Below are 19722 nucleotides of genomic sequence, written 5' to 3'. Positions count from 1 at the left end.
TCTCTCCCCCTCCCTCTCCCTCTCCCTCTCCCTCTCCCTCTCCCTCCTCGTGTCCTGGGGCTGCAGAGCCGGGAGCCGCCTGCGCCCCTCTCGCCCCCGCCCCCCGCCCCCGCCCCCCGCGTGTCCCCGCTGTTAACTTATTGGTCCCGTGAGCTGCCGGCCGCGCCCCGGGCGGGGGGCCGCGCCGTCTGGAATTCAGTGCCAAATACGCCAATAAAGTCTGGTTTCCTCCGTGCTCCGCCGAGCTGGCCGTCTGACGGGTGCTTTCATTCAGGAATACGTCTTTATTTGTTCCAGAGAGGAGAGAGAGAGATCCGTGGTGAGGGCACCGCGGACCGGCTGCCTCTGCCCGCCCCCCGGGCCTGTGCCTGACCCCGGGATCGAACCCTGACCCCACATGGGACCGAGCCCACAGCCCAGGCCTGTGCCCTGACCCCCGGATCGAACCCTGACCCCACATGGGACCGAGCCCACAGCCCAGGCCTGTGCCCTGACCCCGGGATCGAACCCTGACCCCACATGGGCTGGAGCCCGCCCCCCGGGCCTGTGCCCTGACCCCGGGATCGAACCCTGACCCCACATGGGACCGAGCCCACAGCCCAGGCCTGTGCCCTGACCCCCGGGAATCGAACCCTGACCCCACATGGGACCGAGCCCACAGCCCAGGCCTGTGCCCTGACCCCCGGGAATCGAACCCTGACCCCACATGGGACCGAGCCCGCAGCCCAGGCCTGTGCCCTGACCCCGGATCGAACCCTGACCCCACATGGGCTGGAGCCCGCCCCCCGGGCCTGTGCCCTGACCCCGGGATCGAACCGTGGCCGCCTGGTTCCCAGGTGGATGCTAACCACTGAGCCACGCCGGCCGGGCCCTGCAGGGTGCTCGGTGCTGAGGACCTGTGGGTGGCCGGGCGCCGGTCTGGGGTCCCGGCAGCTGGACGGGCGGGCGGGGCCCATTGGCATCGGCTTCCCCTGGGGGGGCGGGTCTCCCTGGGGTGGGGGGCGGGAGGGTACGAGGGCCGGGGCGGGCGGGCGGGCGGCCGCGGTCCCTGTGGGTGCGGTGCCTCCGGCTCCTCCCGCCCTGCAGGGGCCGCCCCCCGCACCCCGCACGGCGCCCCCTGGGGCCCCAGGCCTGTCCCGGAGCGAGCGCTGAGGAGCCGGGTGCCAGGTAGCGGGAGGGCCTGGCGGGCGGCGGGGGGCCAGGCGCACCCCACCCCGCGCCCCGCCGGGCACCAGGGCCCCTGGCTTTGGGGGGGCCTGGCGGGCTGAGGCCTGGGGGGCCCAACTCCGGGGTCTCTGGGGGGTGGGGGCCTGAGATTCCGAGGCCCAGGCCCCTCAGTCCAGCTGCATCGTGGGTAACGAGGCGTGGGTTCAAGGACTGGAGGCAAATGTGACCGGCAGCTGCCCGGCCGCCGGCTCCGAGGCGGGTACAGGGGGGCTGGGGGACCCCCACCCGAGGGGCTCCTAAAGGGGGGGCTGGGGGGACCCCCACCTAAGGGGCTCCTAAGGGGGGGGCTGGGGACCCCCACCCGAGGGGCTCCTAAGGGGGGGCTGGGGACCCCCACCCGAGGGGCTCCTAAGGGGGGCTGGGGACCCCCACCCGAGGGGCTCCTAAGGGGGGCTGGGGGACCCCCACCCGAGGGGCTCCTAAAGGGGGGGCTGGGGGACCCCCACCCGAGGGGCTCCTAAGGGGGGGTTGGGGGACCCCCACCCGAGGGGCTCCTAAGGGGGGCGGCTGGGGACCCCCACCCGAGGGGCTCCTAAGGGGGGGCTGGGGGACCCCCACCCGAGGGGCTCCTAGGGGGGGGCTGGGGGACCCCCACCCGAGGGGCTCCTAAGGGGGGCGGCTGGGGACCCCCACCCGAGGGGCTCCTAAGGGGGGGCTGGGGGACCCCCACCCGAGGGGCTCCTAAGGGGGGCGGCTGGGGACCCCCACCCGAGGGGCTCCTAAGGGGGGGCTGGGGGACCCCCACCCGAGGGGCTCCTAGGGGGGCGGGGGGCTGGGGGACCCCCACCGAGGGGCTCCTAAAGGTGGGGCTGGGGGACCCCCACCCGAGGGGCTCCTAAGGGGGGGTTGGGGGACCCCCACCCGAGGGGCTCCTAGGGGGGCGGGGGGCGTCCGGCCCACAAGCCAGGTTAGGCCTCGTTTGGGGTCCGTTCGTTAAACGCCTGGCCCTGCCCAGCAGGCTCACGCTTTTTATTATTATTTTAAAAAATATATATTTTATTGATTTTTCACAGAGAGGAAGGGAGAGGGATAGAGAGCTAGAAACATCGATGATGGGAGAGAAACATCCATCAGCTGCCTCCTGCACACCCCTCACTGGGCATGTGCCCGCCACCCAGGTCCATGCCTGTGACCAGAATCGAACCCGGGACCAGTGGCGGGGGCGGGGTGCAGGAGGCAGCCGATGGATGTTTCTCTCTCATCGATGTTTCTAGCTCTCTCTCCCTCCCCCTTCCTCTCTGTAAAAAAATCAATAAAACGTATTAAAAATAAAACAAAATAAAAAACTCGATGTGAGAGACACATCCATTAGTTGCCTCCCGCCCGCCCCCTGACCTGGGGGAGGGGATCAAGTTCGTAACCAAGGTCCATGCTCTTGACCGGGAATCGAACCCGGGACCCTTTGGTCTGCGGGCCGACGCTCTGACCACTGAGCCGCCCGCCGGTCTGAGGGCCCCGGGGGAGCTGGGGTGAACTGGGGCCTTGGGAGGGTCCGTGACTTCCCCTCCTCGCCCGGCCCAGCGCCTGCCTCTGGCGTCCTCGCCTCCTGGAAGGAGTGTCCGTCCGTCTGTCCGTCCGCCCGTCCGGCCCGGCCCCCGGCGTCCGTCCTTGGGAGCTGCAGGCGCCGCCCGCCGATGAACCGGAATCCCGGCGGGCAGAGGGCCGGCAGGGTGTACTTCTCCAAGCCCCGGAGGTGTGCGCCCTGCCTGCCCAACCTGGCCGGTGAGCACGGCCCCCCTGTCCCAGCCCCGGGCAGGACTCCGGCCACGGCCACGGCCACGGCCACGGCCACGGCCACCGCCCGCCCGCCCGCCCTCCGGGGAGAGGACCCCGGCCGGCCGGCCCTCCCGGCTCCGGCCTCCGCAGGCCTGGCCCTTCTCAGACCTGGCTGCTTGAGACTCAGGAGCTGGGCGGAGGCGGAGGCGGGGGGTGAGAGGGGGGGACCAGGACACCTTTTGGGGGACCCAGTTGCACCTCAGGTTCCCCCCTGTGCCCAGGACTCCCGAGTCAGCGGCTGAATTCCAAACTCTGTTTCTTTGTTTTTGTTTTTTGTTTTGTTTTTAAAGATTGGCTAGTTGATAAGTATCTTTTTTTAAAATATATTTTATTGATTTTGTACAGAGAGGAAGGGAGAGGGATAGAGAGTTAGAAACATCGATGAGAGTCATCGATCAGCTGCCTCTTGCACACCCCCTACTGGGGATGTGCCCGCAACCAAGGCACATGCCCTTGACTGGAATCGAACCCGGGACCTTTCCGTCCGCAGGCCGACGCTCTATCCGCTGAGCCACACCAGTTTGGGCCAAAACTCTGTTGTTTTTCCATCCTCACCTGAGGCTATTTCCCCCACTGATTTCTGGAGAGAGAGAGAGAGAGAGAGAGAGAGAGAGAGAGAGAGAGAGAGAGAGAGAGAGAGGGAGAGAGAGAGAGGGAGAGAAACGTCAATAATAATGAGAGAGAATCACGGACCGGCTGCCTCCTGCACGCCCCCCACTGGGGATGGAGCCCTCATCCCGGGCCTGTGCCCCGACCGGGAATCGAACCCTGCCCTCCTGGCTCCTAGGCGGACGCTCAGCCACGGAGCCATGCCGGCCGGCTGAGTGGGGGTGTGAAGCCCGTTCACACGTGGGAATGTCGGTGCCCGTGTGGGACCTCTGGTCACCCTCTTCCCGCTCCTCCGTCCCGGCCATGCCCGGCGCCCAACCCCCGAACCCGGGCCCCGTCCTGTCTATCCCCGGAGCTTCTGCGTCCAGACGGGGCCACGGGCCTGGAGGAGCTCCTTCCGGAGATGGGTGCCCGCCCCGCCCCCGGCCCCCGGGGCCCCTGGCGGAGGGCGGTGGGTCCTGGGCCCCTGGGCGGAGGGCGGGTGGGGGAGGCCCGGCCTCAGGGCCGTCTCAGGGGGCAGCCGAGCCGCCCTCCCGATGACATCCCTGCAGCCCTGCGCCAGTCGGAGCGAGAAGCCTACCAGTGCATCCTGGGATTCCTCAGAGGCGGAGAGATGGTGAGAGCTGAGCCGGGAGCAGAAAACAGGCCGCTGCCCGCTGGCTTGTTTTTAAAAAAAATGTATATTTTATTGATTTTTTAAAAAATATATTTTTATTGGTTTTGTACAGAGAGGAAGGGAGAGAGATAGAGAGTTAAAAACATCGATGGGAGAGAGTCATCGATCAGCTGCCTCTTGCACACCCCTCACCGGGGACGTGCCCGCAACCAAGGTACATGCCCTTGACCGGAATCGAACCCGGGACCCTTCAGTCCCCAAGCCGACGCTCTACCCATTGAGCCAAACCGGTCTCGGCTATATTTTATTGATTTTTTTACAGCGAGGAAGGGAGAGGAATAGAGAGCTAGAAACATGGATGAAAGAGAAATATCCATCAGCTGCCTCCTGCACACCCCCCACTGGGCATGTGCCCGCAGCCAAGGTGCATGCCCTTGACCGGAATCCTTCAGTCCGCAGGCCGGTGCTCTATCCACTGAGCCACACCAGTCAGGGCTCTCTCGTGGTTTGTGTGTGTGTGTGTGTGTGTGTGTGTGTGTGTGTGTGTTTCATTTAAAAAAATCCTTACCTGAGGGGATTATATATTATATATTACGTATGTTATATATAATATATTATATATAATATATGTTTACTGATGTCAGAGGAAAAGGAAGGGCGGGAGAGAGAGATGGAAACATCCATGATGAGAGAGAATCAGGGACTGGCTGCCTCCTGCACGCCCCACACTGGGTGTCGAGCCCAGAACCCAGGCCTGTGCCCTCACCGGGAATATAACCATGACCTCCTGGTTCACAGATCAATGCTCAGCCATGGATATTTTTTCCATTGATTATTTTTTAAGAGAGTGCGGGGTGCGGGGAGGGAGAGAAAGAGAGAAACATCGACGTGAGAGACACATCCATCCGTTGCCTCCCGCCTGCCCCCTGGCAGGGGTAGGGGGATCAAGTTTGCAAGCAGGCGGAGGGGTGTGGGGGGACAGGGAGCAGGTGGGGGGGGGGGGTGAAGGGGCAGGGAGCAGGTCGGGGGCCGGGTAGGAAGAGGGCAGAAAGCAGGTCAGGGGCAGGGTAGGGAGGGGGCAGGGAGCAGGCGGAGGGGTGTGGGGGGACGGGGAGCAGGCGGAGGGGTGTGGGGGGACGGGGAGCAGGCGGAGGGGTGTGGGGGGACGGGGAGCAGGCGGAGGGGTGTGGGGGGGTGGGGAGCAGGCGGAGGGGTGTGGGGGGACGGGGAGCAGGCGGAGGGGTGGGGGGGGCGGGGAGCAGGCGGAGGGGTGTGGGGGTGTGGGGAGCAGGCGGAGGGGTGTGGGGGGGCGGGGAGCAGGCGGAGGGGTGTGGGGGGACGGGGAGCAGGCGGAGGGGTGTGGGGGGACGGGGAGCAGGCGGAGGGGGGGGGGGGGCGGGGAGCAGGCGGAGGGGTGTGGGGGGGTGGGGAGGCAGGCGGAGGGGTGTGGGGGGACGGGGAGCAGGCGGAGGGGTGTGGGGGGGCGGGGAGCAGGCGGAGGGGTGTGGGGGGGTGGGGAGCAGGCGGAGGGGTGTGGGGCCGGGAGCAGGCCCGGGGCAGGGTGGGAGGGCAGACGGCCGTGTGCTCTGCCCCAGTCCGAGGTGGACAAGATGCTCTTCCTTCGGGCGGTGGACACGCTGGCCGGTGCCGTCCGCGGCCAGGACAACGTCTCCATGAGCGACTACGTCTGCAAGACGCTGCTGGCCAGGACGATCGAGGTGCGGGCGGCGGCCGGCCGGGGAGGGGGCGGCCAGGACGATCGAGGTGCGGGCGGCGGCCGAGGGCCGGGGAGGGGGCGGCCAGGACGATCGAGGTGCAGGCGGCGGGCGGCTGGCCGGGGAGGGCGGCGGCCCCCCTCCCCATGGAGGGCGGAGGGCGCAGGTCCGGGGCGTCTCCCTGACGGCGCCCCTGCCCCCCCCAGGCCCTGATGCTGGAGGAGGGCGGCGGCGAGCTGACCAGCAGTGTGCGCCAGCAGGCCATGCTCTCCATCGTGGCCCTGAGGTTCCCCTCCCCTCCGGCCGCGGGGTCCCCTGCCAGAGCCCGGGGTCCAAGGAAGGGTTCGGGGTGCCCCTCGTCTACCAGCACCGGGGTGGGGGACCCCGGTGTCACTCCTGGGAGCCTCGGAGGATGTGGGGGTGGGAGGGCTCTGAGCGGGGGGACGCCCATGAGAAGGGGTTTGGGGTTCAGGTCCCCTTTGTCCCCTGTGTCCCCAAGATAGCAGCTGAGAAATTCATCTGCAGGGTCCCAGGCCCCGAACGGGGCGCCCCCCTCAGCCCCCCGTCCTTCCTGCCGCCCCCCAGCCCTCTCAGACCCCCCGTCCTTCCCGCCGCCTCCCCCAGCCCCCCCAGCCCCCCAGCCCCCTGTCCTCCTGCTCTCCCTCAGCCCCCCACCCCCCTCAGCCCCCCGTCCTTCCCGCCGCGCCCCCCTCAGCCCCCCAGCCCCCCGTCCTTCCTGCTCCCCCCAGCCCCTCAGCCCCCTAAGCCCCCTGTCCTTCCTGCTCCCCCCCAGCCCCCCAGCCCCCTCAGCCCCCTGTCCTTCCTGCTCCCCCGCAGCCCCCCCAGCCCCCCCAGCCCCTCAGCCCCCCCAGCCCCCCCCAGCCCCCTGTCCTTTCCGCCCCCAGCCAGGTGGACCCCCCCTTCCCCCTGGAGCAGAAGCTGGACCTGGTGACGGCGGCCGTGGCCTGCGTGTTCTCGCTGCCGCTCATCCTGCCCAGCCAGGATGGCAGGGACAGGGCCAGCCTCTACCTGCAGGTGAGCCCTGACTCCGGGCAGCCCCCCGACTTCCCGGCCCCCCCTGACGTCCTGGGCCGCCCCCCGACTCCGGGCAGCCCCCCGACATCCTGGGCCACCCCCCCGACTTCCCAGACAGCCCCCATGGGGCGGGGAGCGGCTCCAGCAGACGCAGTCCTAAGAGCTGGAGCTGGTCCCGAGGGAGAACCCTCCATCCTAAGGGAGGGCCCCCCAGCCTGCGGGGAGGGAGGGAGGGGCCGGGAAGGCCGGCTCTCAGGGAGACTGGAGTGTGGCGACCGAGCTGGACCGGCCCCCACTTTCTTGGCCCCTGAGGAGGGTCTGGGGGGGCTGCCCAGGAACCGACGGGGTCCCCATGGCTGTCTGTCCCCCCCAACCCCCTGTGTCCTGTGTCAGACGGTCCAGGCGTTGGACGACATGCTGCAGGCCCTGGTGATGGAGGGCCTGGGCCCCAGCATGACCATGCTGCAGCGGATGCTGGAGGTGGGTGTCGGGGTCGCATGGGTGTCCCTCGGGCCCTGGGCGGGGAGCCTGGCCCCCGACAGCTGAGCCCAGTCCAGAGGGAGCCAGAGGCCCATGCGGATGTGGACACAGAGCGGCCGGATGACGATGACCTCTGAACGCACCTGGCCACTCTGTCTCTCTCTATATATTATATGTTAGAAGCCCGGTGCCTGAATTTGTGCATGGGTGGGGTCCGGCCAGCCTGGCCAGGGGGAGGGGACATGGGCGGGTGGCCGGCCTGCCTGCTGGCCGCACTCCTGGTCGAGGGGACCATTTGCATATTGGCCTTTTACTCTATAGGACGGACACGGAGTGGCCAGATGATTATGCGTTCAGGGATAATCATCATCTGGCCATTCAATGTGTGTGTGTGTGTGTGTGTGTGTGTGTGTGATTTTATCTTGTTAATCCCCACCCGAGGATATTTTCCCATTGATTTTTCTGAGAGAGCCGAAGGGAGAGGAAGGAGACGCAGAGAGAAACATCGATGTGAGAGAAACACATCGACGGGCTGCCTCCTGCAGGCGCCTGGGCGTGGAGGATGTACATGCCCTTGACAGGACTCGAACCCGGGACCCTTCACTCCACACGCCGGCACTCTATCCACTGAGCCACACCGGTCAGGGCCCACCTGTGTGTCTCCCTGGCCTCTGTCCGGGGTGCGGGCTCCGGCCGAGGCGGGTGGGGCCTGACGCCCCCCCCCCCCCCCCCCCAGATCATCCTGCCGTGGCTCACGCTGTCCGACAAGGAGCAGGAGCAGACGCGGGCGGCCTACGCCGTCGCCCACATGCTGCGCTTCACCTGCAACTTCCCTGAGCTGCTGGTGAGCCGGTGCGCGGGCGGCCTCGCTGTCCCCGGGCGCCCCCTGAGCCTGTGGCTCCGCGGGCAGCGCCAGAGGGGGGGGGTCAGGGCGCTGATCTTTTTTTAAAAAATATATTCTATTGATTTTGTACAGAGAGGAAGGGAGAGGGATAGAGAGTCAGGAATGTTGACGGAGTGACGGCCGGGGAGGGGCCGGTGGTCCTGGCGGGGAGGGAGGGCGCCCAGGGGACCGCGGCTGCCTCTCCCCACAGCACCTGGGCGAGTTCTCCATCAGCGGGCGGCTGATGGGCACCCTGGGCATCTTCTGCATGAGCCGCAGCCCCCAGGTCAGCGCAGGTGCCTCGGAGGGCCTGCACTACCTCTTCAAGGTGCTGGTGCTCCACAGAAGTGAGTGGTGTGTGTGTGTGTGTGTCCCAGGGGGACCCGGGCGCCTGGGGGGACCCACCGACCCACCCAGCCCCCCACCCCCCGCCACGGGGTCAGGCCCGGCCAGGGGCAGGTCCCGATGGCCCGGCACCGGCCAGCGTTGGCTGCAGGAAACTCACAGCCCGTGGCTGGTGCAATGTCCGCTGCTGTGAAGAGATTCTAGAAGATTCTTGGAGGGGAAATGGGGCGGAGGGCGGGGAAGGGCTAGGCCTGCAGCCGCCTAGATCACCTTGAGCCTCAGATGCTGCGTGTGGCTCAGAAAAGGAGCCTCCGTTTCAGGGAGCCAACCGGGAAGTCCTGGCCCGGACTCTCTCTCTCTCCCGGCCCGGACGCCCTCTCCAGGCCTGGGTGTTCTGGGCACTGGGAAAACCAAAGACACGGCACCCACACACGCTCACAGGAACACCAGAGGGTTTGCAAATACCCCCGAGAGTTTATTTTATTTTTATTTTTTAATATATTTTATTGATTTTTTACAGAGAGGAAGGGAGAGGGAGAGAGAGCTAGAGACGTTGATGAGAGAGAAACATCGACCAGCTGCCTCTTGCACACTCCCTTCCAGGGATGTGTCCGCAACCAAGGTCCATGCCCTTGACCGGAATCGAACCCGGGACCTTTCAGTCCGCAGACCGACACTCTACCACTGAGCCACACCGGTTTTGGCACCCCCAAGGGACTTTTAGAAAAAATGGCTTTTCAATCCTACCCCTGAGGATATTTTCCCATTGATTTTAGGGAGAGAGGGAGAGAGAGGGAGAGACTGAGAGAAACATCGATGGGAGAGAGACACATCGATGCGTGGCCTCCTGCACCTGCCCCGATCTGAGCCGGGCTGGGGAGGAGCCTGCAACCAATGTGCATGCCCCTTGACTGGAATCGAACCCAAGACCCTATCCACTGAGCCACAGGAATAGGGCCACCTTGGCTTTGTGTGATTCGATAGGAGGTACCCCCAAGAGGGTGTTGGCTGAGCAGTGGGGGTGGAAGGTACCCCCGAGAGGGTGTTGGCTGAGCAGTGGGGGTGGAAGGTACCCCCAAGAGGGTGTTGGCTGAGCAGTGGGGGTGGGAGGTACCCCCGAGAGGGTGTTGGCTGAGCAGTGGGGGTGGGACAGTCCATGCACCTGCCCACCGGGTACGGGGTCCGTGGCCCTAACCGCCGCTCCCGCACAGCTTCCCGGCCCCTCGGCCTGGCCCTGAGCCGCCCCCAGGCCGTGGGTCACGTGGAGCGCATGGGGGGGGCCCGCTGTGCTCCCCCAGGCCCCGCCCTCACGGCGGCTCTGCTCAGGTCAGAAGCACAAGACGGAGCTGATCCTGAAGGACCTGCAGAAGCACTTCCGTGGGGAGTGGCTGGTCTACATCGAGGACCTCACCATGGTAACGCCCCCGCCCGAGGCACGGGGTACCCAGGGGAGCGTGTGCCGGGGAGAAGGAGGGCCTGGCTGGGGCCACAGAGGTGTACCCCCGCCCGCCCCCCCACAGACACACACACACACACACACACACACACACACACACACCAGACACACACAACACACAGACACACACAGACACACACACACACAGACACACACACAGAGACACACACACACACAGACACACACACACACCAGACACACACAACACACAGACACACACAGAGACACACACACACACAGACACACACACAGAGACACACACACACACAGACACACACACACACCACACACACACAACATACAGACACACACAACACACAGACACACACAGAGACACACACACACACACCAGACACACACAACACACAGACACACAGAGAGACACACACACACACACCAGACACACACACACACACACACACACACACCAGACACACACAACACACAGACACACACAGAGACACACACACACACAGACACACACACAGAGACACACACACACACAGACACACACACACACCAGACACACACAACATACAGACACACACAACACACAGACACACAGAGAGACACACACACACACACCAGACACACACACACACACACACACACACCAGACACACACAACACACAGACACACACAGAGACACACACACACACAGACACACACACAGAGACACACACACACAGACACACACACACACCAGACACACACAACATACAGACACACACAACACACAGACACACACAGAGACACACACACACACAGACACACACACAGAGACACACACACACACAGACACACACACACACCAGACACACACAACATACAGACACACACAACACACAGACACACACAGAGACACACACACACACACCAGACACACACAACACACAGACACACAGAGAGACACACACACACACACCAGACACACACAACACAAAACACACACAGAGACACACACACAGACACACACACACAGACACACACACACACAGAGACACACACACAGACACACACAGACACAGACACACAGACACACAGAGAGACACACACACACACACCAGACACACACAACACACAGACACACAGAGAGACACACACACACACACCAGACACACACAACACACAGACACACACACACACACAGACACACACACAGACACACACACACAGACACACACACAGACACACAGGCACACAGGTTCCTAGGTCAATGCTCAGCCACTGAGCCACGCTGGTCAGGTAGCCCCTGATTTTTTTTTTTTTTAATTTATTGATTGATATCAGAGAGGAAGGGAGAGGGAGAGAGATAGAAACATCCATGATGGGAGAGAATCATGGATCAGCTGCCTCCCTCCCTCACGTCCCCACTGGGGATGGAGCCTGAAACCCAGGCTTGTGCCCCCACCAGGCACTGAGCCCTGACCTCCTGGTTCCCAGGCCCACGCTCAGCCCTGAGCCACGCCGGCCGGGCCCACGCAGGTCACTTCACAGCCAAGTCTTGAAGAACCATATGCTTAAGAGGCAACTCGGAAACGTCTCATTTTACCCACAGGCAGACACCCCCTACCCCCCCCGCCCCGGCAGCTGCCACAGTACCTTTAAAAAAAAATATTTTATTGATTTTTTACAGAGAGGAAGGGAGAAGGATAGAGAGTTAGAAACACCGATGTGAGAGAAACATCCATCAGCTGCCTCCTGCACACCCCCCACTGGGGATGTGCCTGCAGTCAAGGTCCACGCCCTTGACTGGAATCGAACCTGGGACCTTTCAGTCCGCAGGCCGACGCTCTATCCACTGAGCCACACCGGTTTCAGCAACAGTGCCTTCTCTTCCTCCAGTTCTTCAGGGAGTTCCTGACGCCGGAGGAGAGGATGGACGCAATCATGGTGTTCATGGAGGCCATGACCAGCGCCAAGGAGGACCATGTCAGGGCGGCATCCAAGATCCTGACGATGATCCTGAGGTCCTCGATGCCGGAGATCGGCAAGGTAGCCACCGTGAGGGGCCGGACGGTTCAAGGTCAATGTCAGGGTTCCTCCTTCCTCTTCTTCTTCTTAAAAAAATCTTTTTATTGATTTCAGAGAGGAAGGAAGAGGGGGAATCACCCACAGGCTGCCTCTTGCACGCCCCCTACTGGAGATCAAGCCGGCAACCCTAGTCAGGGCACAGGCCTGGGGTGTGGGCTCCATCCCCAGTAGGGAGCATGCAGGAGGCAGCCGATCCATGATCCTCTCTCATGATGGATGTTTCTCTCTTTCTCTCCCTTCCGCTCTGAAATCAATAAAAAAAAATATATATATTTAAATAAAATTTATTTTTCAGTTTCCATTGATGTGCAATATTATGTGAGCTTCAAATCCTCTTCCTCGCCCTCCCCAGAGGCGCAGGCTATCGGCGAGCCCGGCTATGGGGGAGCCCGGCTATGGGTCTCCTGATGAGGGGGGTTGAGTTTCAGGAGGGAACCTGTGTCTCCCTCCCCCCCGTCCCCCTCAGGTCCCGGAAATCGTGGAATTCATCTACCACAACATGAACCGAATCACCGAGGCCACCGCCCAGGAGACCATGAGGAAGGTCCTCCAGCGCCTGGCCCAGGCCTACGCCGATGACGTCATCCTGACGTTGCTCAAGGTGCAGGACCAGTCCTACAGGTGGGCCCCCCCCACCCCGGCCGCCGCGCCCGCCCCACGGGCCTCGGTCGGCTCCTTCTCAAAGGGATCCCGTCTCTTCTCCTTCTCAGTCCTCTTTCCGTTGGTTTCCCCACCACCGATTTTGAGAGAGAGACTGGCAGAGAGAAATACCGATGTGAGATAAACACATCGGCTAGTTGCCACCTGCTTGCGCCCAGACCAGGGTGGGTGCCTGGGCTGGGATCGAACCCGGGACCCTTCGGTCCGCAGGCGGACGCTCTGTGCTCGGAGCCACAGCGGGCGGCCGGGGCTGCCCTCTCGGCGTTCGGTCCCCGCTCGGCTTCCTGCTGCGCGCGGCGGGGCGCTGGGTGGCCCGGCTCTGCCCGCTGTGGGTTTGATGGGTGCTGGGCGGGGGCCGGCGGGGCTGTGGAGGGGGATAAGCCGCTGGGTTTCTGCCTCAGCAAGGGGAACCGCAAACCCTGGGAGATCCTGGCGGCGATCCCGCAGAGCTACGTGATGATCATGGAGCACCTGCTGCAGAGGCTGACGCTGCCCCTGAAGCGCAGGGCCCCCGAGGCCAGCGACAGGACACAGATCTCCCCGCTGATCGTAGGCGGGGCCGGGGCGGGGCGGGGCCTGTGGCTGGGCGGGGCCTGTGGGTGGGGGGGCCGGGCTGGAGCGGGGCCCTGTGGGTGGGCGGGGCCCTGTGTCTGGGCGGGGCCCTGTGGGTGGGCGGGGCCCTGTGGCTGGGCGGGGCCCTGTGGCTGGGCGGGGCCCTGTGGGTGGGCGGGGTCCTGTGGGTGGGTGGGGCCCTGGGATTTGGCGGGGCCCTGTGGCTGGGCGGGGCCCTGTGGCTGGGCGGGGCCCTGTGTCTGGGCGGGGCCCTGTGGGTGGGCGGGACTCTGTGTGGGCAGGGCCCTGTGGGTGGGCTAGGCCCTGGGATTTGGCGGGGCCCTGTGGCTGGGCGGGGCCCTGTGGCTGGGCGGGGCCCTGTGGCTGGGCGGGACCCTGTGGGTGGGCGGGGTCCTGTGGGTGGGTGGGGCCCTGTGGGTGGGCGGGGCCCTGTGTCTGGGCGGGGCCCTCTGGCTGGGCGGGGCTCTATGATTGGCGGGGCCCTGTGGCTGGGCGGGGCCCTGTGGCTGGGTGGGGCTCTGTGTGGGCGGGGCCCTGTGGCTGGGCGGGGCCCTGTGGCTGGGCGGGGCCCTGGGATTCGGCGGGGCCCTGTGGCTGGGAGGGGCCCTGTGGGTGGGCAAGGCCCTGGGATTTGGCGGGGCCTTGTGGGTGGGCGGGGGCCCGGTGGGGTGGGCGGGGCCCTGGGACTTGGCGGGGCCCTGTGTCTGGGCGGGGCCCTGTGGGTGGGCGGGGCTCTGTGTGGGCGGGGCCCTGTGGGTGGGCGGGGCCCTGTGGCTGGGCGGGGCCCTGTGGGTGGGCAAGGCCCTGGGATTCGGCGGGGCCCTGTGGCTGGGCGGGGCCCTGTGGCTGGGCACTGGGGCTGGGAAGGGGCGCTGGGGTGGGGTGGGGCTCCTCCCTGCCCAGGCCCTGCTGTCCTGAGCTCCTTGGGCCTCTCCCCCTCCTCCCAGTGTTGGGTGGGACGTTCCAGAGTCTGGGGTGCGGTCCTGGAGGGTTTCGCAGTCCACCATGCCTCTGGGGGACAGGACGGCTTCCATTTCTCCTGGGCGGCTTAGGGGACCGACCCCCCAGGCCCTCGTAAACTGTCAAGGACGGTGAGGCAATAAGCAACGGGCAGAGGCGGGAGCACTTTAACATCATGGCGTTCTGCACAGCCGGTGTGGCTCAGCGGGTGAGCCTTGGCCCAGGAACCAAGAGGCCTCCGGGTCCATCCTGGTCAGGGCGCATGCCCAGTAGGGGGCGTGCAGGAGGCAGCCAATCAATTGTTCTCGCTCGTCATTGACGTTTCTGTCTCTTCCTCTCCCTTCCTCTCTGAAATCAATAATTAAAAAAAAAAAGATTCTAAAGAAAAAAAGAAAAAGGAAAAAAAGAAATTAAAATAATTGCATTCTAGGAATTTTCCCTTGACCTTTTAAAAAAATATATTTTATTGATTTTTTACAGAGAGGAAGGGAGAGAGATAGAGAGCTAGAAACGTCGATGAGAGAGAAACATCCACCAGCTGCCTCTTGCACACCCCCCCACCGGGGATGTGCCCGCAACCAACATACATGCCCCTGACTGGAATCGAACCCGGGACCTTTCAGTCCGCAGACCGACGCTCTATCCACTGAGCCACACCGGTTTCGGCTTCCCCGGACTTTTTCTGACTCCCACGCCCGTGGGGGTCACTGTGGGCGGAGGTCTCCTGGCGGCAGCGATGCCCAGGGGCCCGCCCTCCGCCCTCCGCCCGCCCCAGGCCACCAGGGCCATCCACGAGCTGCTGCTGGAGCCCAGCCGGCGGACGGAGGTGCAGGTGCTGTTCCCGCCGCTGTTCATGGCGCTGCTGATCCAGACGTCCTTCCTGGTGGTGCAGGGCGGGGCCGGGGCCGCCCAGAGCGACCAGAACGTCACCAAGTGGACGGACCCCGTCAGGTACCGCGGGTCCCCCGGGCCCACCCTCTGAACACCTCCATCCGGGTGTTCCCCTGCCACCTCCCGACCCCCCCCCCCTGCACCGCTGGCCGGGACACGGGCTCCCCGCACCCCACTGAAACTTGTTTCACTGGCAACAGGGGGCGGTTGTGGGGAAGGTGGGGAAGGGCTATAGGGAGGGGGCAAGCGGATCAGTTTTTATTTTATTTTATGTTTTATTGATTTCAGAGAGGAAGGGGGAGAGGAGAGAGAGAGAGGGAGAGAGAGAGAGAGGGAGAGAGAGAGAGAGAGAGAGAGAGAGAGAGAGAGAGAGAGAGAGAGAAACATCCATGTTGAGGGAGAATCGTGGATCGGCTGCCTCCTGCACACCCCCCACTGGGGATCGAGCCTACAACCCGGGTATGTGCCCTGACTGGCAATCGAACCCTGACCTCCGGTTCATAGGTTGATGCTCAACCTTTGAGCCACACCGGCCAGGCTCAGTGGACTTTTTAAACTGATTTTAGAGAGGAAGGGAGAGAGATAGAAACATCAATGACGAGAGAGAAGCATGGATTGGCTGCCTCCTTTATGTCCCCGACTGAGAACTGAGCCCACGATGCAGGCATGCGCCCCAGACCAGAATCAAACCTGGGACTCTTCAGTCCTTAGGCCGATGCTCTATCCACTGAGCCACACCAGCTAGGGTGACTTTTTATTATTATTATTTTTTAATTTAGTTGTTAAATCCTCACCTGAGGATATTTTCCCACTGATTTTTAGAGAGAGTGGGAGGGAGAGGGAGAGGCAGAGAGGAACATCGATGTGAGAGAGACACCTGGATGGGGTGCCTCCTGCCTGAGCCCCGACCAGGGCCCCGGGGTGGGTGAGGAGCCTGCCGCCGAGGTCCGTGCCCTCGACCGGAATCGAACCCGGGACCCTTCGGCTCCCCAGGCTGATGTTCAACTATGAAGCCACGCCAAGAAGACTTTAATTCCGCTCCTGGGCCGAGGCCAGGGTTCTGTGCCCACAGCCCTGGACTCAGGCCTGCCCCCTGCTGGCTCCCGGCTCCCCCGCGGGGCCTGGTCCCCCGCAGCCCTCAGGGAGTCTTGCGGGGGGGGGGGGCGGGGGGGCGGCTGACCCGTCTGCTTCCCGTCCCTCCCCAGCTCCACCGTCGAGGCCCTGAAGGCCCTCGTGTGGGGCGCGGGCTACGGGGAGCTGGTGTCCGCCGTGCAGACCCTGGGCGGCTGGGGGCTGCTCACCAGCCCCGAGAGGCACTATGAGGGCGTCACTGTGCTGGCCAGGTGAGCCCGCGCTGGTGCCCGCCGGTCCTCTGGGTGCCTCTGGGTGCCCGCCTGGTCCTCTGGGTGCCCGCCAGTCCTCTGGGTGCCCTGTGTGCCCGCCCTGGCCTCCTGGGTGCCCCTGTGTGCCCGCCCCACCTTCTGGGTGCCCCTGGGTGCCTGCCCCGTCCCCTTGGGTGCCCCTGTCCCCTGGGTGCCCGTGTGCCTGCCCCAGCCTCCTGTGTGCCCGCCCCAGCCCCCTGGGTGCCCCTGTGTGCCCGCCCCGGCCCCCTGGGTGCCCCTGTGTGCCCGCCCCAGCCCCCTGGGTGCCCCTGTGTGCCCGCCCCGGCCCCCTGGGTGCCCCTGTGTGCCCGCCCCGGCCCCCTGGGTGCCCCTGTGTGCCCGCCCCGGCCCCCTGGGTGCCCCTGTGTGCCCGCCCCGGCCCCCTGGGTGCCCCTGTGTGCCCGCCCCGGCCCCCTGGGTGCCCCTGTGTGCCCGCCCCGGCCCCCTGGGTGCCCCTGTGTGCCCGCCCCGGCCCCCTGGGTGCCCCTGTGTGCCCGCCCCGGCCCCCTGGGTGCCCCTGTGTGCCTGCCCCGGCCCCCTGGGTGCCTCCTGTGTGCCCGCCCCGGCCTCCTGGGTGCCCCTGCTAAGCCTGGCTGTGTCCCTGGCCCCGGCCCTCCTGTGGGTGCCCTGCGGCCAGGCCTGACCCAGCCCCGTGCCCAGGGCCATGGTGAGCAAGGAGTGCTGGCACAATCGCCCGGTGTTCAGCCTCATCATCCAGATGCTCCAGGAGCAGGACTACAAGGACCACCGCACAGCCCTCGAGCTGCTGCCGGAGGTGGGTCTTCTCGCGGTCAGTCCCCGGCGGTGGCCGCACAGGGACACGGGCACAGGTGGTCTGAACGGGCCTGGTTAGCTTTGTCTATGAATATATATATATAAACATGTATGAATATATATACACACATAGACTATATACAATACATTTCATTGATGTTCCACAGAGAGCAAGGGAGAGGGGGAGAGCTAGAAACACCAAGGAGAGAGAAGCACCCGTCAGCTGCCTCCTGCACGCCCCCCTCCGGGGTGTGCCCGCCACCCAGGTCCATGCCCTCTCGTCTCCTTTGCCAGCTGCTCCGGAGCCGGGACGTGGCGGCTGCCGTGGACGAGGCCGCCACCCGCGTGCTGGCCAGCTGGTTCCCGCGCGGGGAGCCGGCCACCGTGATGCTGCTGCTGCGGGCGGCCGAGACCTTCACGCTGCACGGGGACCTGGTGAGGGCGGGCGGCCGAGACCTGCACGCTGCACGGGGACCTGGCGAGGGCGGGCGGCCGAGACCTGCACGCTGCACGGGGGCCTGGCGAGGGCGGGCGGCCGAGACCTGCACGCTGCACGGGGACCTGGCGAGGGCGGGCGGCCGAGACCTGCACGCTGCACGGGGGCCTGGTGAGGGCGGGCGGCCGAGACCTGCACGCTGCACGGGGACCTGGCGAGGGCGGGCGGCCGAGACCTGCACGCTGCACGGGGGCCTGGCGAGGGCGGGCGGCCGAGACCTGCACGCTGCATGGGGGCCTGGTGAGGGCGGGCGGCCGAGACCTGCACGCTGCACGGGGACCTGGCGAGGGCGGGCGGCCGAGACCTGCACGCTGCACGGGGGCCTGGCGAGGGCGGGCGGCCGAGACCTGCACGCTGCATGGGGGCCTGGTGAGGGCGGGCGGCACCCCCCGTGGCCGCCCCGGCGCCGGGACGAGAGCCGGGCTCCGCAGGCGCCAGCACCCCGGGCCCTCCCTCCGCAGGCCCCGCGGCTGAGCCTCCTGCAGCCCCAGGTGCTCCGCTGCCTGCACGCGGAGGACCCCGGGGTGCTCCGCGAGGCCTTCCGGGTGCTGCGGGCCCTGGTGGAGCACTGCGCCCGCCGGAGGGCCCCCTCCTTCCTGGTGCAGCTGGTCGTCTCGCTGCGGCCCCTCTTCGAGGCGGTACGGCCCCTGCCCTCCCCCCGCCCGCCCCCACGGCTCGTCCCAGCTCCGGGCGGCTGGGGAGGGCAGGGTGTGTGCGTGCGTGTGTGTGTGTGTGTGTGTGTGTGTGTGTGTGAGATAGGGGGGAGAAGTTGGGGGAGGGCAGGGGTGTGTGTGTGTGTGTGTGTGTGTGAAGGGGGGAGAAGTTGGGGGAGGGCAGGGGTGTGTGTGTGGGGGGGGGAGAAGTGGGGGTTGGGGGGAGGGCATGTGTGTGTGTGTGTGTGTGTGTGGCAGAAGGGGGGAGAAGTTGGGGGAGGGCAGGGGTGTGTGTGTGTGTGTGTGGCAGAAGGGGGTTTGAGGGGAGGGCATGTGTGTGTGTGTGCGGGGGGGGGGGGAGAGGGGGTTGAGAGGAATGATCTGGAAGGCCCTGCTGCCTTGGCTGCCATTCTCTGGGGGCTGATGGCTTATGTCCTCTCTTCTTTTCTCTAAAATAGATTTTTTTAAAAATATATATTTTATTGATTTTTTTTTTTTTTTTTGAGAGAGAGAGAGAGGAAGGGAGAGGGAGAGAGAGCTAGAAACATCGACGAGAGAGAAACATCCACCGGCTGCCTCCTGCACGCCCCCACCTGGCGATGTGCCCGCCAACCAAGGTGCATGCCCTTGACCGGAATCGAACCCGGGCCCCTTGAGTCCACAGGCCACACCGGTTAGGGCCTACAATAGATTTTTATTGATTTCAGAGGGAGGGGAGAAGGAGAGAGAGAGAAGGGGAGAGAGAGAGAGAGGAGAGAGAAAGAGAGAGAAACATCCACGATGAGAGAGAACCCTGGACCGGCTGCCTCCTGCACACCCCACCCTGGGGATGGAGCCCGCCACCCGGGCCTGTGCCCTGAGCAGGAATCGAACCCTGACCTCCTGCTTCATTAGTCGATGCTCCGCCCCGGAGCCACGCCGGCCGATAAGGATTGTGCACGGGGAGAGGGGACGCTGTCGGCGGGGGCGGGAGGGCCCGGGGCCGGGCGGCCGGTCAGGGGGGTGAGGGCCTGGGTGGACGGGGGCGGAGAGTGTCTCCCCGCTCAGGAGGCGGAGCCCCGGCGCCTGATGGCCTTCGAGATCTACGGGGCGCTGCTGGCCAAGGTCAAGAGGCCGCTCCTGGCGCCCCGGCTGCGGCAGCAGCTGCTCAGCACGC

The 19722-nt window shown here is 65.1% G+C and overlaps 1 protein-coding gene across 1 annotated transcript; it reads left to right on the top strand.

Annotated features, from left to right (window-relative positions):
* The first annotated feature begins 8585 nt into the window (after positions 1 to 8585).
* Positions 8586 to 18990, top strand: LOC118721891 (maestro heat-like repeat-containing protein family member 7). The gene is given in 12 exon segments (XM_045583439.1): positions 8586 to 8669; positions 9985 to 10101; positions 11989 to 12138; positions 12644 to 12798; positions 13239 to 13386; positions 15146 to 15321; positions 16440 to 16604; positions 17304 to 17418; positions 17712 to 17852; positions 18375 to 18621; positions 18928 to 18964; positions 18966 to 18990. Coding segments are annotated over 12 exon segments (1560 nt in total).
* The last annotated feature ends 732 nt before the right edge of the window (positions 18991 to 19722 follow it).

Source organism: Pipistrellus kuhlii, unplaced genomic scaffold (assembly GCF_014108245.1).
Source record: "Pipistrellus kuhlii isolate mPipKuh1 unplaced genomic scaffold, mPipKuh1.p scaffold_m20_p_186, whole genome shotgun sequence".
In the NCBI taxonomy this organism is placed as follows: domain Eukaryota; kingdom Metazoa; phylum Chordata; class Mammalia; order Chiroptera; family Vespertilionidae; genus Pipistrellus; species Pipistrellus kuhlii.
Note: the sequence above shows the minus strand (reverse complement) of the source record. Positions and strands in the feature narration are given on the sequence as shown.